The sequence below is a fragment of the Amblyomma mixtum genome, chromosome 9 (assembly GCF_055824585.1).
Source record: "Amblyomma mixtum isolate Tamu chromosome 9, ASM5582458v1, whole genome shotgun sequence".
Lineage (NCBI taxonomy): Eukaryota > Metazoa > Arthropoda > Arachnida > Ixodida > Ixodidae > Amblyomma > Amblyomma mixtum.
Genome location: NC_143020.1, coordinates 69,750,924 through 69,771,102, shown reverse-complemented (window position 1 = coordinate 69,771,102; position 20,179 = coordinate 69,750,924). Strand labels below are relative to the sequence as shown.

The 20,179-nt window shown below is 46.1% G+C and overlaps 2 protein-coding genes and 1 pseudogene across 2 annotated transcripts in view; all 3 read left to right on the top strand.

Moving 5' to 3' along the window:
• LOC149329590 (uncharacterized) overlaps positions 1–11,618 on the top strand; it is a 31,589-nt gene extending 19,971 nt beyond the window's left edge. Inside the window, exon 2 of the mRNA XM_089559275.1 lies at positions 11,373–11,618. Coding sequence (XP_089415401.1) covers positions 11,373–11,618 — 246 coding nt within the window. The remainder of the gene's footprint in view (positions 1–11,372) is intronic.
• Positions 1,664–3,104, top strand: LOC149329591 (uncharacterized; annotated as a pseudogene).
• Positions 11,619–14,523: 2,905 nt separating the features above from the next.
• Positions 14,524–19,477, top strand: LOC149329589 (uncharacterized). The gene is made up of 2 exons (XM_089560315.1): positions 14,524–14,835; positions 18,276–19,477. The coding sequence occupies exons 1-2, from the start codon at positions 14,548–14,550 to the stop codon at positions 19,389–19,391; spliced, it is 1,404 nt and encodes a 467-aa protein (XP_089416441.1). The 5' UTR covers positions 14,524–14,547; the 3' UTR covers positions 19,392–19,477.
• Positions 19,478–20,179: the final 702 nt, after the last annotated feature.

Genomic DNA, 20,179 nt, shown 5'->3' with positions numbered 1-20,179 from the left:
TCCGCTCTTCGCCGGCGGCGACCTCGTGTGGAAACATGTATCCCTCAGCTCGTCCCGTCCGGCCTCGGAGATATTCCCACTGCCCTACCGTGGGCGAACATTCGCTCGTAACCGTGCTGGTGAGTCGGACATCCTCGATTCCTCAGTGTATTTTGTTGCTAGCTGGCGTTATTGTTGTTATAGCAATAAATGCCTTGTTTGTGTCAGCCAGTGTGTCGTTCCTTTGTTCCCGCAGAACAAGGCCCGCCGTGGTAGGCGTGCGCTCAGTAGCGTACGCGACCACGGGGTGGGGTCCGTGCGGCTTTGAACTCTGTCAGCCGCGGTTAAACGGGGAGAACGTGTTTATCTCCCCTATTTTAAAACCGCACAATGTGCACTGACATCGCACAGTACACGAGCCTCTATGATTTCTCCTCCATCGAAATTCAGCCGCCGCGGCCGGGATCGAACCCGCGTCTTTCGGGCCAGCAGCCGAGCGCCGTAACCACTGAGCCACCGCGGAGGGGTCCCAAGAAATTATAACGTGTTAGTGACAAAATACACAAATTTCTCACCTGAAATATTTAGCTCTCCACACTGATAACACTGTATCGCAGCTTGCCCCGGACAAATTTGATGTGGACATTAATTTCACCCGGTAAAGACTGGCTGCGTGCAACCTTTCATTTTTTTGAAATACCAGGGGAATGCCAGGAGGATTTATTGGTCTTAATTTTCTAAACCAAGACTGTCGGTTTTTGAGTCATGCCTAGGTGGAGAGCACTGTAGCAATCCGATCATACAAGTAGTATTTCAACATATATTGGGGCAGTTCGGCACGGAAAGTTTGTCTTTCGCTGCCATCGAAACTCCGGCACAGACGGGATGCAAACCGCGAATCTCGAACCCGCGCTCCTCGGCGGCAATGTTTTTACCTTGCAACATTACTATTCAACGTTAAAAACTCCATAGCCACTCAGCGCCTGCAGCGAATCACACCTAGTTCCTTATTTTGTAATGTATTGCGAAATTTGATTTCGACCATTAGGCGAAGAACGGAAATTTATTATTCGCTTGATCGCTTCGAAACGAAGGCCATCTGACATACAGCTACGCATAGAAGAGGTTGTGAATGCAGCTCGAGAGGTGATGAAAGCCAAACGGGCGCAGCGGGCGATACGTTCCACAAGAGGCAGCGGTTGCTGCTGTTATAGTGGCCCTGACGACCACCTACAAAACAAAATAGATATTCTTATATTATGGTACTCTGGTATTCTTATTTCCTGCAGTCCGTACGCGAATGGAAAGCTTTGCAACCATGTATTACCGCGCAGCGAATATAGAAACAAATGCTTGTGCTCTCTGAAAAAGGCAGTGCTTTGTTATACGCATTGTTCACCCTGTTTCCTTATGTGCACTTGTTTTCTGTTATTTTCTTCATCTTTCAATCCGCTCCTGTAATGACCCCTTCGGGGTTGGCAGTATTCCGAATAAATAATTTTTTTTTCTTGCAGGAAGAAGTGTGTGGTGGGTAAGAATGTCGGTCGAGCTTCGCTGCAGATTTATGTTTTGCTCATTTACATGACACTTAAACCGGTGTTTCTCTGAACGTCTCCCGCTCCAGACATGTCTATTCACAAAATTAACAGCGCAGCTTTCGCGTTTCCTCGAGTAGTGATAAAGACGGTTTCGTAAAAGCTTCGTACTTTGCCTTTGCAGGTCAAGTGCTGGAATGAAGACGAAAACTGCGAGGCAGTGAGGCCGGCACTACAAATGGTCCAACACTTCCACCATGAATGCGGATACCATTGGACTTTTTGCAAGAAGTGTTCGGCCACCGTCCTTTGCCGCGACATCTGTGAGCACTTGCGATCAGCGTGCTGCACTACAGTGACGCTTGCTGCATCCGAATGTCAGGAGGACAGCTGCAGGGGGCAAGCGGCGCTTACATCGTCCTTTAGAAAATCACTAGAACGGCAGGCCTATGAAATAAAAGCCCTCCTGGAGCGGCTGCTAAGTGCAAGTGGCGCGAATAGTGATCGACTCAGCGAAATTGTTCACGGGGTAAACAACTGCCAACAAGCACTGAGAGAAGAATTGAGGCAAGACATTGACAACGTACAGAAAACACTGATGCAAGAGGCAGGCAACCAAATGAGAGAAAATCGTGACTGGCAGAGAAGGAGCTTGCGTGAATTAGCTGCATTCAAGGAGGAAACGAAAGAGCGTTTGATTGCAATTGGGGATATTATGCCACGGAAATTAGGCCCTATGGATAGACTACAAAATCAGGAAGATGAGGTGGTGAAGGCAATAAGAGCGAACTCTGAGAAGGTTGCCCAGATTCCACATAGCATTGAAGAGGCCAAGGAAGAAATGAAACAAGGCAAAAAGACAGTTGACTACATGGAAAAAATACTAAGGCAGACAGGACCGCTTGTATCAATGAGTGAGTTTCTCGTGACTGATGTGAGCTTACAACGAGAGAAAGCTCTTGAGTCTGGCTGGACTGTGTACGAAGGTGACAGAGCATATCTACGCGGATATTGCATGCCCCCTGGAGTCTACCTCAAAAAGGAAGGTGGAAGAGTGATGTTACATGCATATTTTCTTCTGCACAAAGGAGAGATGGACGATGTTGTTCAGTTGCCATTCAGTCAAACGATCAAACTGAAAGTTCTTCATCCAAATGGATTTTTAGAACGCGAGCTCAAAGAAAGATCACGTACATCTCTTGGTTCTTGTGCAAGGCCGAAGGCGTCAAGGAACGAAGAGTCATTGGTAGTAACGCCTCCCTCAGTCTTGATGACCTAATCAGAAATGGCTACGTGCAAGACGACCAGCTCAGAGTGATGTTTCAGGTGCTACTCTGAGTAGGAGTCTGAAGAACAGCAGAGGCCTGGAGAGTTCACCGCATTTCAGCTCGCATACAAGCATTACTTCTTGATTCATTCATATATGTTTTATCTGGAGATATGTTGAAGGCCTGTCGGAATTTACTCTTCTGAACTTGCCTCCGAGATTGTTTCTTCGTAGTTGTGTTTGCACAGATATATCAACTCTGAACGACCGGAAAAACTGGAAACAGTGATATTTGAATAAAACAGGACTCCTTTCATTCTGGCCACTGTGTGTGCGTGCGTGAGCGTGTGTGCGTGCGTGAACATGTGTGCGTGTGCGCGCGTGTACGTGCGTGTGCGTGCGTGGGCGTGCGCGTGCGTGTGCGCGTGCGTGCGTGCGTGTGTGTTTGTGTGTGTGTGTGTGTCACCTTTTTGTAGTGTGAATTATGTGGCCATGAATAAGAGCGTGCATATAAAAATTGGATGGGTTGATGTCGAGTAATACGCGTTTTTGATGCCTCTCGTTGGTCTCTTGAAAGGTAGAAAATGGGGGCCATCGAGAATAAAAAACCTTTCTTACAACCCCACTTCGTATACTATAATGCGCATCACTACTGCTGCTTAAATGTTAATGAGTCCTTCACTACGGCGTCCCTCATATAGCCCGAGTGCCTTTGGGACGTTAAACCCACATTACAGGAAACGCAACGAATATCAAAGTATTAAGGCAAAAGCCTTTAATGCCTCATCGTTGTCGACACAAGGTTGTCAGCAGAGGTGTCGCGCTTTTTCTAGTCCGACCAGAAAAAAATCTCTGTGCCCGATGGGATTCGAACCACAGTCTTCTGTTCCTCAGCAGAGCCTGTTAATGGCTACGCTACTTCCTGCTCTGTTTTTCCTTTTATGGTATTTATTTACATGGGTTTGTACATGTTATGTATACCCACAAACACAACTAGGCTTCCCATCCTGTGGCGCCATCTCTACGTGGCCACCTCGTCCTAACAAGGCTCCACAGCCAGCGCCACCTACGTAACAGCAACCCAAGCAAATCCTGAATAAACCTCGGTTCCTTTTCTGTTCACAACTGGGCTGGTCCGTGTCGTCAGTCTCTCCGACAATAACCAAACATAACACGGTGTCAGAATAACCTAGAACCCCGTAAATATGGCCAGTGTGTTTCTGCAACCACCTCCTCACTTCGAGCCCGGCGACAACCCGCACCAGGCATGGGAGGACTGGAAAGACGCCTACAACATCTACGAACTCGCATGTGAGTACGCCAGCAAGCCTCCCGCTACTCGCAAGGCCCTACTCCTCCATGTTCTCGGGCCCCGCGGCCGCCGCGTCGCCCAGACATTCCCCCCTCAACCTCCGAGCGCCGACGGCGCGCAGACGCCGGACCAAGTTACGTACCTCCTCGAGCAGTTCGACGCTATGTACAAGCCATACAAAAACGTAATACAGGCGTCGGCTGTCTTCAACAGCATGCAACAAAAAGAAAACCAGCCGTTCGACGACTTCGTAACTGACCTCCGGAGGCAAGCAGAAAAATGCGACTTTGGAGAAAAGGCAGAGAGGCTCATAGGGGACCGCATCGTTGTCGGAATTAGAGACACAGCATTGAGGGAGCGACTTTTCCGTGAACGGGACCTCACGCTTGACAAGATAATTACAACATGCAAAGCAGCAGAGATTTCTAAGAAGCACGTAAAAGACTTGCAAGAGCCCAAGCTTGAAGTGCAAGCCATAAACAATCAGAAAAGATGGAACTCGTCAAAACAACCAGCTTTGAGGACCCCGCATTCGATCCCGGAGCAGAAGCAGCAACGCGAATGCTCGCGCTGTGGAAAAGCGCACAAGCCGCGAGCCTGCCCCGCTTACGGTCACAACTGTTACACCTGCGGCAAATTCGGGCATTTTTCGAGCATGTGTAAACAACGCCAACGAGGCAGCAACTCCTCAAGTCAGCGAATCGGGCTCCTTGAAGGTCCTCAGCAGCAGGATCAGCAACAAGAATTCTTCCTGGAGAGCCTCGACCTCCTCAACGTAAACAGTGCCTCAGAATGGTTCGAAACAGTCTGCGTGAATGGTCACAGCATCGGGTTCAAGTTAGACACCGGTTCCGACGTGAACATCATGCCTATGCATCAAATCAGAAACTGGCGTATGCAACCAGACATGAAGCCGACGCATGCACGAGTGACGACGTACAGCGGGCAGGAACTTCCTATATATGCTGAATGCCAACTGCAATGCTCAGCGGGCGAAAACTCCTGCATCTTGAATTTCCTCGTCGTCAACCAGCCGCATGCCAGGCAAATGTACTTCGCACGCTCCACCAAGCACACCGCGGAATCGTTGCGTGCAAGGGTTTGGCAAGCCAGAGTGTGTATTGGCCAACTCTAAACCAAGACATCGAGACTTTGGTCACGAGCTGCTACATATGTCAATCACATCAAATTGGCCATCCACACCAGCCTCTATTGGACCGAGCCCTTCCAGATCAACCTTGGCAACAACTCGCAATGGACTTCTTCCATCTGCAGGGAAATACATACCTGCTTATTGTCGATTATTTTTCCAAGTATGCAGAGGTCCGGCAGATGAGGACAACCACAGCAAGTTCGCTGATACAGATACTGAAGGAAACATTTGCCAGGTTTGGCATTCCAACGACAATCGTATCTGATCAGGGACCTCCCTTCGACAGCGACGAGCTCAGGAAGTTCTTCCGTGATTGGGACGTGACACACCAGCCGTCTTCTCCCTTGTACCCTCGTAGCAATGGCCAAGCGGAAAGAACAATACAGACCATCAAGGCAATGATGACTAAAGCAGCCGAGGAAGGCAAAGACCTAGCAGTAGTGCTCCTCAACTACCGCTCCACACCAATACCAGGAGCAAAATCACCGGCTGAGCTCCTGATGGGTAGAAAGCTTCGCACATTCCTACCAACACTACCAAGTGCCTTGAAACCAAGCTTTCCAACTGAGGCTCACCAGAATCTTCTGCAGGAAAGGCAGAAACAACAACACAAGCATGCTGACCTGCACACAAGAAACCTTGCCGCGCTTGTCCCTGGCCAACCCGTATGGCTCCGAAATAGCCGCAATTGGAAAAAAGCCACCGTGGTAAACGTGGGCCCAGAGCCTAGAAGGTACACTGTGAAAACAGACACCGGAGGCATCCTTGTAAGAAATCGAATCCACCTGCGACCTCGAATGGCGGAACGTCCTACTACCCAAACTTCGCCAGAAGACTACGAGGTAATCGATTCAAGCACTCCTCAACAGAACCCAGAATATCCGGTCCTTCCTCCCCAACCACTTCAAGTACCTCCTCGCCCACCTCATACTACTCGAGCAGGAAGAAGGATCAAGCCTCCTGCACGTTATCCAAGCTCATTCAGTGACTTCAGATAACCAGGATATTCCGTGTGCAACCTTCTCAATTTTCGTTAAAAAAGGGCGTGTTATGTATACCCACAAACACAACTAGGCTTCCCATCCTGTGGCGCCATCTCTACGTGGCCACCTCGTCCTAACAAGGCTCCACAGCCAGCGCCACCTACGTAACAGCAACCCAAGCAAATCCTGAATAAACCTCGGTTCCTTTTCTGTTCACAACTGGGCTGGTCCGTGTCGTCAGTCTCTCCGACAATAACCAAACATAACAGTACAGAAAGCATATATATACATATGTGTGTGTGTATACACACACGCAAAAACAACTATTTACAGAGCACCTAGGTAGGCGCTACGTGGCAGAAACGTAATAGTAACATATTATAACTAAAAGGTCGGTAAGGATATACAGCGCATCAGGAGAGGAAACCAAGCCGGTACAAAATCCAATTCTTTGTAAATGTCCTTAAATGCTGTAGACACTGGAAGGCGTTTGGGAGGCATCCGTCTGATTCGGCGCCTTTCTGTAAACACTCTCCAGCGTCCTAGACAAGGAGAACTACATAATTGTTGGCAGGAAGTAGCGTACATGGCAGGTAACGGGCATTTACGCTACTTCCTGGCAACGCATATGTAGTTCTCCTTGTCTAGGACGCTGGAGAGTGTTTGCAGAGAGGCGTCGAATCAGACGGATGCCTACGAAACGCCTTCCAGTGTCTACAGCATTTAAGATTCACAAACAATTGTGCACTAAATTAACATCTTAATGACACATCAGTGACACTAGCAGCAACACTGGGCTAAAATCTTTCGCCTCACCGCACTTTAGGTCAACAAAGTGTCCCCCTCAATTTTGTACTCTGCTGCCATTCGGACACCTTTTCAAGAAGTTAGTAGCAGCGGAAGCCTTTTAGCACTCCATCAGTTATTAGTTTTTCTTATTCATCTTTCTGCTACCAAAAGCATGACAAATACATGTTTACCGTGTTTCACTTTAAGAGTGGTAGTTCTCGTTTAGGTATATACTGAACCGCGTACGAACTTGACTAAATATGTGTTATAAGGCGTTGTAACATTTTTAGGCGAAATCCTTTAATGCCTCATCGTTGTCGACAGAAGGTTGTCAGCAGAACTAGGTGTCACGCTTTTTCTAGTCAGACCAGAAAAAAAAAACTTTGTGCACGATGGGATTCAAACCATCATCTTTTTGCTCCTCACCAGAGCGTGCTAATGGCCACGCTACTTCCTTTTCTTTCTTTCATGGTATTTATTTACATGGTTTTGAATTGAAAGCATATATATATATACATATGTATGTGTACACACACACACACACACACGCACACATACGCACGCACGCACGCGCACACGCACACGCACACGCACACACGCACACACAAACTATTTACAGAGCACCTAGGTAGGCGCTACGCGGCAGAAACATAATAGCAACATATTATAACCAAAAGGCCGGTAAGAATATACAGCGCATCAGGAGAGGAAACTAATCCGGTACAAAGTCCAATTCTTTGTAAATGTCCGTTACCAGCAGCAACATTCGGCTAAAGTGGATTCTGGGCGAAACAACAGGTTCAACGTTGCGGTCTTGCATGCGCGTTTTCCAAAGGCTATGAAGTCCAATCAGAACAATCATATCATAGGGGGTCCACCATACTAGACAAGGAGAACTACATATGCGTTGCCAGGAAGTAGCGTGGCTCGTAGACTCGACCTACGCTACTTCCTGGCAACGCATGTGTAGTTCGCCTTGTTTAGTACGGTGGAGAGTGTCGAATCAGACGGGTGTCGAATCAAACTGATGCCTCCCAAACGCCCTCCAGTGTCTCCAGCATTTAAGATACACAAAAAATTGTGTATTTAATTAAGATCTTAACCACACATCAGTGACACTAGCAGCAACACCGCGCTAAAGGCTTTCGCCTCACCGCTGTTTAGGTCAACAAAGTGAACCCCCCCCCCCCCTTGAATTTTTTTAGATGGAAGACACTCGTAGGAAAAACTAATAAATGTAGCAAAAGCCGCTAGTGCTTTCTATACGTCCCTGACAAAATTCATACATGATACCTTTTGATTACCGTCGGCAGACCCGTGGTTATGCTCTGGTGTCAAGGTTATAGGAGAGTTTCGATGACCACCTACATCTTTTGGAAATAGTTCCGAAAAGTTTTAGTGGCACATTTGAACAGCCGGTGCTGATCTCAAATAAAGAGGACTGGTTTAAGTGGAGAGCACGTGGCAACAGTTCCAGTCCCGGTAGCCTCCTGGGGAAGTCGGAAGGCACGATCGTAAGCAAGCCATTCATACATCATGCCCCGTAAACCGATACGTGTACGCTTCGTTTACAGGCTTAAACGCAGGTTGGATTGTGTGTGGCAGTTTTATTCTCGGCGATACGAGTATTGAGAAGGGGTGCTAAAGGAAGTTGGTTTGGTTTATGGGGTTTAACGTCCCAAAGCGACTAAGGCTATGAGGGACGCCGTAGTGAAGGGCTCCGGAAATTTCGACCACCTGGGGTTCTTTAACGTGCACTGACATCGCACAGTACACGGGCCTCTGGAATTTCTCCTCCAAAGAAATTCAACCGCCGCGGCCGGGATCGAACCCGCGTCTTTCGGGACAGCAGCCGAGCACCATAGCCACTGAGCCACCGCGGCGGCCCGCTAAAGGAAGTGTACTGCAAAAATGTCGTAATTGGGTCATTTGTATGACAGAATGTTACTTTTCTCTAACATTTTTTGTCATTGGGTCTAATTTTTTGGGTTCTTTGCTTTTAACATTACCAGGGAAATATAATTTTTGGTGGCACTAAATTAGTTCTTCCGAACGTGCCATCGTCTATAAGACACGCCGACAATTCCAGAAGGCCTATTTCTATGCACAACAATAGAGTTTACCAAATTTCAAATGTGTATTTACTTGTGCATTGCATGCCATGATAAAATAAGAAGAAATGTAAAATTTTGGGGTTTTTGATTGTTTTAAGCTGTATCTTCAAGATACTGTTTAATTCCCGAATATACAGGCGTATTCAAATTTCCTCAGCCGACGTAATTGTTGCGATTTGATCAAAAGTAATAAAGTTAAGTTTTCGCTTTATGATCGGGGTGATTACTCGAGCATAACTAATGAATTATCAACATTCTATGAGAGTTCCGCATTAAGTTATCGGTGTCGGTAAATCGAATCGAACTGGTTTTTTTTTAAAGCCGAGATGCATTGGTTAATTACTTTTCATTCCAACTCTAACAATAAGCGAGCGCGTGAAATCATCGTGGTTTAATGAGAACTTAAAACGGCTAAATGATAAGAAAAAGCACCTCTTTCGATGTGCTAAACATAACTCTCAACTCGCTTGGGACAACTACTACTCTGCTGCTAGCCACTACGATGCCCTAATATTAAAAGAAAAGCGAATATTTTACTCTACTGCCTTAGATGTTGCTTAACAACACGAAAGCGTTTTGGAAAGGTATTCGTCCCAATGAATCTAACACTATACCTATTTGTGGTTCTGATGGCTCGCCTGTGCCTGATTTAGGAGTCGCTAATGTGTTAAACATTCCATTGTGTTCTATTTTCACCTATGAGCCCCTTCAGAATCTTCACAATGCATCTTCTTACAATCATCCTCTGATGGCAAACAATCTGGAATCCCAGCAGTATCGTTTAATCAATAGCCTCATTAAAATGTGTCATCAGTAGGAGTCGAAGGTATTAATACAAAAGATTTAAAGAACACTGAGCAACTATGCAGTTTATTCCTATCACTAACATTTCAGCAGACACTAACTACGAGTTATGTTCCAGCAGACTGGCCTATTGGCAGAATGATTCCTGTATTAGTAAAAGTAACAGATCTCCTCCAAATAATTATCGACAAATTTCCATTACTTGCATGTGCTCCAAAGTCATCGAGCAGAATATCTACTGGAGTTTTTTTTTTAAATTTTAACACCTGTTAATTTCTTTCATCTTAACCAACATTGTTTTCGCAAAGGACATGCATTTATGTGATACTCAGCTCACACTTTTCCTTCATGACTTGCATTCTTTCAGTGTCCAGAACATTTCGGTTGACACCCTCTTTTTGGACTCTGAAAAAATCATTTGATAAGGTCCCCCGTAAGCGCCTAATGCTGAAACTTTGTAGTTGATTTAATGCTTCCTAACTAACCGCCAACAATTTGTTTACGCGAATTCACATTTATCTCTGATGTCCTTCTGGGAAGCACCGAAAAAAAAATACGCAATGTTTAACCATTCGTTGGGGAAAATATCCTAATTGCCGAAAGTTTCTTACCCACAGAGCAAGCGCGCCGCTCCTCTTCCTGTCTAAGATGCCTCGAAGAACTCCTTTTATTAGTTCCATCATCTGAGTGCGGTGTTATTATGTAAGACTAGGTTCAAGCAGCCTACAACAGCGCCAGCACATGGGTCTATGAAAGCTCGCTCGCCCGTTCTGTTTAACAGTGTAACGTTGGAATGACGTAAGAAGGCATGTGCACGCTCGTTCGCAGTGTGAGCCCCTTAATCCCCCCCTTTTTTTTACTCTCCTCCTCATCCTCTTGCATGACTGCATCCACCTTTGGGCCATGAACAATGCCACAAGAACTCAAGAGCAGGCTAGGGGTATAGGAACACTTTACCGTCGGTATTATTGCAGCCTACCGCCCCCTAGAACTAGGGCGGATATAAGGAAATGGCTCACGACTAAACCAAGTAAAGGAATTTCAGAAAGAGCAAGGAACTCTGTTATTCTGAAAATAAAGTACATCTATATGTGCTGTCGCCTGCAATGCGCCATTTAAGCTAACCTTCCGTGGATCCTCGCAGAAAGCTCACTCCTAAACTGGAACAGTTCAGCAGAATCTCATGCAAGTGGAATATGGGAGAGTTGACAATTAGGCTCTCGGAATGCCTGCAAAAAACACCTGTTGCTTTATCACCAATTTTACGCACGCCACAAGACTAGAATACTAGGTAACTTTCTCCAGGCGGTTCCATGAATGAAACCAAAAGGATTGTCAACAGCGAACAACATTTAGAAATATCAGACCAGAAACTGCCACCGAAGGCTTTTACAAGGCCACCACCTTTCTGAACATTATTGCTTTATTCATTGCAGGTTAAATGCTGGAATAAAGAACACGGCTGTGAGACCGTGGTGGCTGCTTCCCTGCTCCCTCAGCATTTCCAGCGTGGATGTCGACACCACGCTGCACGGTTCCCCAAGTGGTGGGCCTCGGTTCCTTGCAGCGATGTTTGCTCACACCTGAGATCGGAGTGTGCGACGCCATCAATCCCTCTTATATGCGAATCTGGCTATCAGCCCAGCAACACGGAAGATGCGACATTTTCAACGTCTTTCTAACGAGTCACTGAGGAGCAGGTCAAATGAAATCAAATCAAATCAAATCAAATCAAAATATTATTCGTCTGTATGCGTACACATTCGTAAATTCTGATCTGCCTAAGCACATTTTGCTTGTTGGCTGATCAGGCAGCAGGTGGAGAAATACGTCCATGCATACATTACTTGTCTAAACACTCATGCTAACATAGAGAAAAAAACAAAAACAAAAAAAGACAACAACAATAAAAAGGTGGTTCAAATGAGAGAGCATCTAGGGCAGCTGGTTTCTGATGTTCAAGGCCATGGTGATAGATTGAACGAAATGTCCCAAGGCATGAAATCTTTTAAAGAAGCGCTCAGAGATGAATTGACCCAAGCGACGAGACAAATTTAGGACAGCGTGACAAGAGGTGTGCGCGAAATAGTCAGTGGTAACGAGCAGTTAAAAAAGCACACGACAACGGTGAGCGATTGTTTTTCGACCAGGCTGAACACACTGGAAAAAGTGCTTAAAGATGAGTTAGCGGCCGCAAAAAGGCAGAGCTCCGAGAATTGTTTACGGATTCAGGAATCAATTCATGAAATGAAAGTTGAAACTCTTGCGAATAGCAAGAAGACGCTAGACCGCATTAAGACATCGCTTTGATGCGAAGAACTACGAGCAGACATACAGTCTTCGATGTCAAAGGAATCAAATCATTCTAAACAGATGCGCTGGAATACGCCTCTTCGGCCTACTGGAGTGAACAGGTATACCTCTGTGGCTTCTTCATGCCACCTGTGCTAAAGTTCGTAAAGAATGGCGATTGTGTGCACATGATGGCGCTCTTGATTAGGAAGGGTCACAACGACGACGCTGTTCTGTGGCCATTCCCGCTCAAGATACGGGTGGGCATAATACACCCACAAGAAGAGATGCAGAGTGTCGTTGAAGTGAAGCCAAGCAGTCATTGGGACGCCATGCAAAAACCTAAAAACTCCAGTAACACAGAACTGAATTTCCTTCATCCGTCATTTAATATTAGCACTCTACGGAAGTACGGCTTCGTATTGGAGGACAACCTTCGGATTATGTGGGAAGTGTTTCCATGAGTCGCACTTGCACAAAGCGTTGATCGAAAGCCATTTCCTTGTTCTGGCATCTTTTTGAGCACTTTGTTTTTAATGCTTAGGCTGCGCAGCATGCCGAAACTTATCCGCCTCGGGAATTTTTTCTACACCTGCATTCACTATACACTTTTGTTCTTATATACTTGGGTTTAACTTGAAAAAATTGCCTTACTAGCAAGAAATAGATGTAACATAATATCCTAAGCACATGGTCTTTTTCCCCACCTCCATCGTTTCATTTGGTTAAGTTTGGGTAACTAGATACCTGAAGTGGTCCGTATGTCATCCATACCAGACCGCAAAGAAGGAAACATTTGCCGAGGCTGACTATGAGGTCAGTAAGCATTTTGCTGTGGGAAATGGTGTTATATTAAGCGGCTGTGGTGCTTCAAAACACGGCCTTTAGATTAGGGTGCAAACTGGAGGAAATAAACAGGTAATAAAAAGTAAGTTACCGTTATGTTATTTATTTTTTCACGTATTCGTGTACAGTCAATTTCAACGTCAAGTGAAGAAAAAAGCGCCACAGACAAGGACGTGACACGGCAACAAAGACATTGAAGTTGTTTAACAACTAGGGTTTATTGTCAGACAAGAATTGTTTATAGGTCACACAAAAAAGAGCAAAAGTGCGTCATTCGGGCTACTATCAGCTGCGAAAGACCATAAAAGGTAAGTTTAATGTGTAAGATGGCGCATGAAAACGCCGTCTGCAAAGTAGAAACTGGGAGCGAAAATAAAATTGACATTCATATCTAAAAAAGGGCGACCAACAAACAATGGCGAATCATGTTGCACACTAATAGTGCCGGAAGGGAATGAAAAATTGCCGCAGGCCTGGCTGCAAGCAATTGGAGGGCTTGGATTCTTAACAGTTTCACAAGGAACAAACAGTTTCCCAAGGAACAAAGTTCATGGATAACTTTCTTTAAATACCAGCAGAATGCCTGAAGGATTTTGTGAAATGTGTGGGGGAATACCCGAAGGCGAAGTAGATTTAAAAAATTGGAGTAATTATTCACTGACGTCCGGCCAAGCGAAGCCATACGGCAACAAAATAAAGCTGCACAGCTTTCTCAGAAACGTCATGGTTAAAGAAAAAGGAAATAAATCCAAGATGATTTATCAGGCGCTAGGTCCTAAACCAAGAAAAGCGTCGTAGCGCCGAAAAGAAACACACACTAAGTGAGATGGAAAAGGCGCTACAACCCTTTTCTGGAAATACGCACCAACTAGCCGCCCGACAAGTGTTACTCCTAAACCAAGGCTGTCGGTTTCTGAGTCGTTCGTTGGTGAAGGACACTATAAGAAACTGTTCCTAACACTAGTTTTTCAACGCAAACCGGGGTAGTTTTGCAAGGAAAGTTTGAGCTTCCGCTGGCGTCGAAACTCCGGCACGGACGGGATGCAAACCGCTAATCTCGAACGCGCGCACCTCGGCGGCAAAGTTGTAACCGTGAAATATTACTATTGAGTGTTACAACGCCATGACCACTCAGCGCCTGCAGCAATTCACATAGAGTATTCTCATTTTGTAATGTGTTGCAAAATTTCATTTCTGCCATTAGGCAGGGAACAGAAATGTGTTATTCGCTTGATCCCTTCAGAAAGAAAGCCGCCTGAGTTAAAGCTACGTATTGGAGAGGTTGTAAATGCAGCCGAAGAGATAACGACAGCCAAACGGGAGCAGCAGGTAATACTTTTCGCGAGAGGTAGTGGATGCATGCCGCTCTGATAGTCGCCCTGACGACCAAACGAAATAGATAAGAGCCCGCACGGAGAGGGCGGAAAAATGCAGTTTTTCAGGCGGCGGGGCAGCGAGCGCACGCGAAGAGTGATGCCTCCTGCCGCTACCCAATATACCCTGGTCGGCTTCAGCCCGGACCTCGACTGGAGACCTCTGAATTTCGTGAAGACCATTCCGACGAACAGGGTGTGCAGTGCCTGCGGGCTGGTGCGCAAGAGGACCGCGTTGCTGTCCTGCATGCACGTGCTGTGCGACTGGTGCTACGAGCAATGCGCCCAGGAAGACATGCACGTCTGTCCGCTGGACGGCCACGAGTGGCACGACGAAGACGACGTCGAGTGGAGGGACTTTCCTTTAGATCAGCTGCTGAGGCGAGAGGTTAGTCACTCAACTTCCGCCTCCCCTCCTCCTTTTCTTTTAAAGCTAAAAACTATACTCCTTTCCCCCTTAGCCTGAAGCTCAACTGGGTCTTTGATTTGACCTCTAATGGGAGGCGCGCCGCATGTCGAAAATCGCGAGCGGCCGGGGCCTCGATCTTCTTCATCATCGTCGCCATAGCTGCGCGCTTGGCAGTCACGTCCACCGCGGCGCAGGCCGCTGCTCTGCCGCTCATTCTCGCCTGTGGCCGCACGTGAGAGTCACCTGACTCGCTCTTGAGCTTGGCGGTCACGTCCACCGCTGCCCCGACCGCCGCTCTGGACGCTTGATCTTGCACTTGTGGCACGTGGTTTGCGCTCGCTGAAGTCCTGAAAAAATACAGGTGAACTAAAGCTGGACAGTGTATAACCATGCTTAGGAACTCTCACTCAGTTTATGCTGGCTCAGGTGAGTTGCGCCACAGCCACTTTTTGTCTGGAGCTGTCGATAACCTTCATTTGTTCCGGAAAAAAGCCTTCTACAAAAGAAATCGAAATGCAACACGCGGAACAAGAAGTGGACAGACGGACCCACTCGCTCTGACTGCTTAACAAAAAGTTGCACTCGGTTGTATTAGAACGCTCTATTGCGGTATACCATTGCAGCCCGTGTCTTCGTGTTTTATTTTCTTCGACCGTGTACTGCGCTTTGAATTGCCTGAGTACCAGCCTTAACTAACGATGCCAATGTCATTAAATGACCGTGCAATGAATAGAAACCAGTTTCCGACAGGATGGTTTGCGGGATCAATCAAACGCGTATACCTCGTAATGATTTAAGTATGTCGTAACCTTAATACAACCGGAAGCAAGAAAGCGTCTGGAAATCTTCGCCACGAAGAAAGTCGTCGTGGTCTTTAATTAGGGATAGTTTTTCCCCAAGTTAATCCTTTGTTTTCACTTCCACGCGAAACAATCCATTTTTTTGCCCTGTTTACCAACTTTGCCTACTTTTTATTATTCCTGCAAGCTCTGTTTCTCGTTCAGTGCATTGGTCTTTTTTTATGGTCTTTGTTGTTTGTGAGGAAAGCATGTTTCGAAGAAAAGAAATCTTGCCACATCATGCAATAAGCAAGCGGTGATAAGCATTCTTAATCTCATCCGCCAACAAAAACTTTCTGCCGCCCCCTGCTACGCTTGCTTTCTGTTGGAATCCACTCCGTTATCCTTAAGGACCAGCGGGTATCTTGCTTTGCATTACATGCCTTGCCTAAGCCCATTCTTTCCTCTTGATTTCGACTAGGATGTCATTGACCCGCGTTTGAGGGTTGATGACTTCCAAATTAATGGTTGTTAATAAGAGAAGTTTACGTTGATGCAGCGGCCGCAGGTTGCAAAGGACAGGGGCTAATTGGAGAGACATGGGAGAGGTCTTTGCCCTGCAGTGGGCGCTGTTAGGCTGATGATGATGATAATCATTCGGAGTCTTGTATCCTTTCGCTGTCCGATGACGCCGACAGTAGTAGTGGCGGGGGTTATGGGTGCATGTGTGAAGAGCTGTGAAGATTAGGCTGCCTAAAGCAACAGCTGATAAGACGCTGATGAACTGACTGTTAGACAGTGCCCGATACCGTTAACAATGGCTCTCTGACCTTGCATGGTCCTATGGAAATGTGTGTATGAATGCTGCTGTTATTTACCGGATATTTTGAATGCTGGATAAGCAGGATACACTAAAGAAGCCGTACTATGGAGCCGCACAGACGACTCAGATGTCTCGAAGCTTTCAAGAAAAGGACACGTATTTGTGCATTGATGAAGGCACTCTTAAATATGGGCCGAGTTCCCTCTTAATACTCTCGCATTCTGTCCGGCTCTCTGGATGTATGAGTAATGAAGACTGTGCGAAAAAAATATATTTAGCAGTTAAAGGTGATCGTCATGCGTAGTGTTTTATCGTATGTCATGGTATTTTGTATTGTTCCAAAAGAGAAAAAAAGCTATTGTTAATAAACATTCTTATCCGCAGAGGTTCCAGAGGCACCGAAGCAGCGCAGCTAATATGCCGAATACTATTGGCAAGGGTTACTCCTACAACGGACCAAAATTAAACCATCCATTTCCAACGTTGGGCCGATTGATTATGTTGCTTGTCTGTAGTGTTATGCGATACCTTAATTGACAGTCACAGCTCGCTAATCTGAACAATTTTAATGCTAGATGAGGTAAAATAGACCGTGGACAACAAGCTCTGTCAGTCAGGTGCTCTCATGACTCAAAGGAAAGACCTCTATTTCTGCTTTTTCGCGACGAGTAGAGGCTTCAGTTTTTTTCATCTTTTTGCGGTCGTCGTCCACCGCAATACGGTACTGTGTGCAGTAGAGTGTGCCTTTTTGGCAAGAAATCAAAGCGACTGGCTAAGCGTGTCGCCGCTGCTGTCGCAAGCACGGTTTTGGTCATTGAACGCTTGTCTTTGAACAGCAACTGCCATTGCAGCTGAACAATTTCCCCAACAGTGGTATTTCTTTTGGTCCTAAGCGAAGGCAGATGAGCTGAACACAACTAGCCGCGATATTTTTGCATAAGATTCAAAACCAGTATCTGACGCCGGGTTTCTCAAATAGTTAACATTCTTTATTGCTTCAAATTATGAAAATCATTTCTTTTCCTTTTTCATGTATCGTATTCCGTGACCAACACGTAGTGCATTTAGCATGCGTAGCGAATGTCAAAGTTTATTTTTCGGAACACTAGCGTAAAAACCCTTGTTTTTCATGGTTTACTATTTATCATAAACTGACGTCTGGTGATCCAGTACGGTGGCATATTTATATAGAATTAACTACAATCAGTCATTCCTTCATGCGTTAGGAATTTCTACGTTGCGTTTCTCTGACTGCAGTTTCAAAATGTCCAGCTGCTTTACTATGTTGTCGTCTCCGTCTACCACCAATCCAACATTCGCTACCCAGATTAACTGGAGAGCACGATATCCTATGATCCTACCTTGTCTGAACGCGGCCATAATGCGGCATGCGCACAAATAAACATAGGTGCTGTTTAGTGTCGTTCTCTGCTGCTGCTTACTGCGATCTACGTCTATCCGTAGGCAGACGATCCAAAATGAGGGCGCATGGGGAGAGCTAAAATCGTGACAGCGGGTACAGGAAAGTATAGATATAACACGGTAATTTAGTTCACGTATTACACTACTATGAGTCAGAGTGAGGTTAGTGCAGAAGTGAAAATAGAACAGTGTCTTTGCACTTCATGTGTTGCAGGTATAAAGTTGTACATTTTGAAGAACAAACCTGAATAGCATCCTACTGTCCCTGTGTTTAACCAAGTGGTGACGTGAAGTCACCGCAGGAATTAACTTAAAAACAAAAATTGAAAAAAAAAATATATATCGTTGGAGAGGTAATAGGGATTTCAATAGATATACTCTTGTTCGTCTTGCAGGTCAAGTGCTGGAATGCAGAACGGGGTTGCCAGCACGTGGCGGCTGCTTCCATGATCGCCCACCATTTCCAGCGGGAATGTGTGCACCATTCTACTTGCTGCCCAAAGTGTTCGGTGAGCGTCCTCTGCAGCGAAGTGTGCGCCCACCTCAGATCGGGAACTTGCGGCTCGATGACCAACGCCTCGTTGGAAACCCAAAGCAACTGCGTCGTCAAGGATGGAAGTGCGTCTTTTGCTACTTTCAGCCAAGCATTTCAAAAGCAGGCGGATGAAATCAAGGGCTATCTCGACAGAATCACTGCTGATAATAGCACACACGGTGACAGGTTGAATGAAGTGTCTCACGATATCAACACAATCAAGGAAGCTTTAAGGCAAGAACTGGCAGCTGCAGTTCAAAATCCTCAGAACTTGAAGGAAACCTTGCGAGAAATCTTAGCTTCAAACGCGGAAATTAAGGAATGTTTGACGACACGCAGCGACGCCGTAAACAATCTTTCCGCAGGGGTGAACCGATTAGAAAAAGAACTGACAGATCAGTTGGGGAATGTCAGGACGGAAACTGCAGGAAGCATTTGCCAAATCACAGCTGCCCTGGAGCAAGCCAGAACAGGAGGGAGGGAGAATGGTCAGAAGACGTTGGAGCGCATCACCAAAGTGCACACACTGGCTCAGCTGCAAGCAACGCGGTGCGAGTTCTTTGTACAGGGTGTGAAATCCCTCGAAGAGAAAGCGCTGAAGGAAGGCGCTGCTTGCTATTACAACGACAGGGTGTACCTGCGTGGTTACTGCATATCACCAGGCCTAGATTTCAACAAAACAGGCGACTCGGTTACTGTGCATATTTTATTACAGCTGCACAAAGGCGACCTGGACGACGTTGTTCTGTGGCCATTCGAGCAAAGAATCAAGCTGAGCGTCGTGCACCCGAAGGGAGGCGCCGAACGGGAGGTCGAGGATAAAACAAGACGTTATTGTAAGAACTACCAAAAGCCCGAAACTTCAAGCAACCGTGGCATTTGCCTCCTGACGACGTCGTTCGTCCTAGCGGACCTCCTGAATGACGGCTTTGTTGAAGACGACAATCTTCGTGTCAAGTGGGAGCTCCTGCCTTGAATATCTCTTCTAAATGCACAGGGACACGGAAGTGGCCCATGGGCACGGCGGGAATAAATTTTTTTCGTGTTAATATTCAAACCAGATTTGAAGAAAGCTTCGTGACCACTGCAATATTAGCATTTTTTTTTTAAGATAAATTTTGCACTTTAAATGCCAGTTACTGATGTTTGTATTCGATATCACTGCTGTTTGGTCCTTCGTAAGACTGGCTTTAAGCGTCGTATATTCTGCGATGCCACTCGCAATATTGGTTGAGAAATGGGAGCTTCTACTTGTGTTGATACCCAGTTTCGCAACCATAGCTATATATGCCATATTTCTGGGAATAAACTAAGCCTCCGTGTTTCGTCATACTGTGCCATAGAAAACTGCTCCTGCGCTAATTTCCTAACTAAAGAGAAAGCTATTCTTGTGCCGTGTCTACTGGCGTATAGGACAAGCCAATCCTTTCGAATAATGCCCTTGAAACTTGGGGACCACCAATACTGTCATCAAGTGGGGGCAGGGCCCCAATCTGGTTTAAAACGCGGAGTAGGTACAAAGAAAACTCCGCCAAATGCATTCTTTTGGGAAGTCCTTAGTTCAGGCCGTCACTTAGGTTTCATACATTAAACCAGGTTTGCGTGGAAAGTCTTTTACGCGCCCCTTCTTTTGCAAGGGATCCGCGACAAAATTATGAGATATATGTCATAGGAAGATGAAAGCGGGTCTGCATTGTGCAATCAACTCGTGGTTTGTTGAATTTGTACAGAGAACGAGGCTTCTTGCAGTCACTCAGTGACCGT

Coding starts and splice junctions, on each gene's coding strand:
- LOC149329589 (XM_089560315.1), top strand. CDS start 14,548: ATGCCTCCTGCCGCTACCCAATATACCCTGGTCGGCTTCAGCCCGGAC. Junction 14,836..18,275: donor ATCAGCTGCTGAGGCGAGAG/GTTAGTCACTCA, acceptor TTCGTCTTGCAG/GTCAAGTGCTGGAATGCAGA.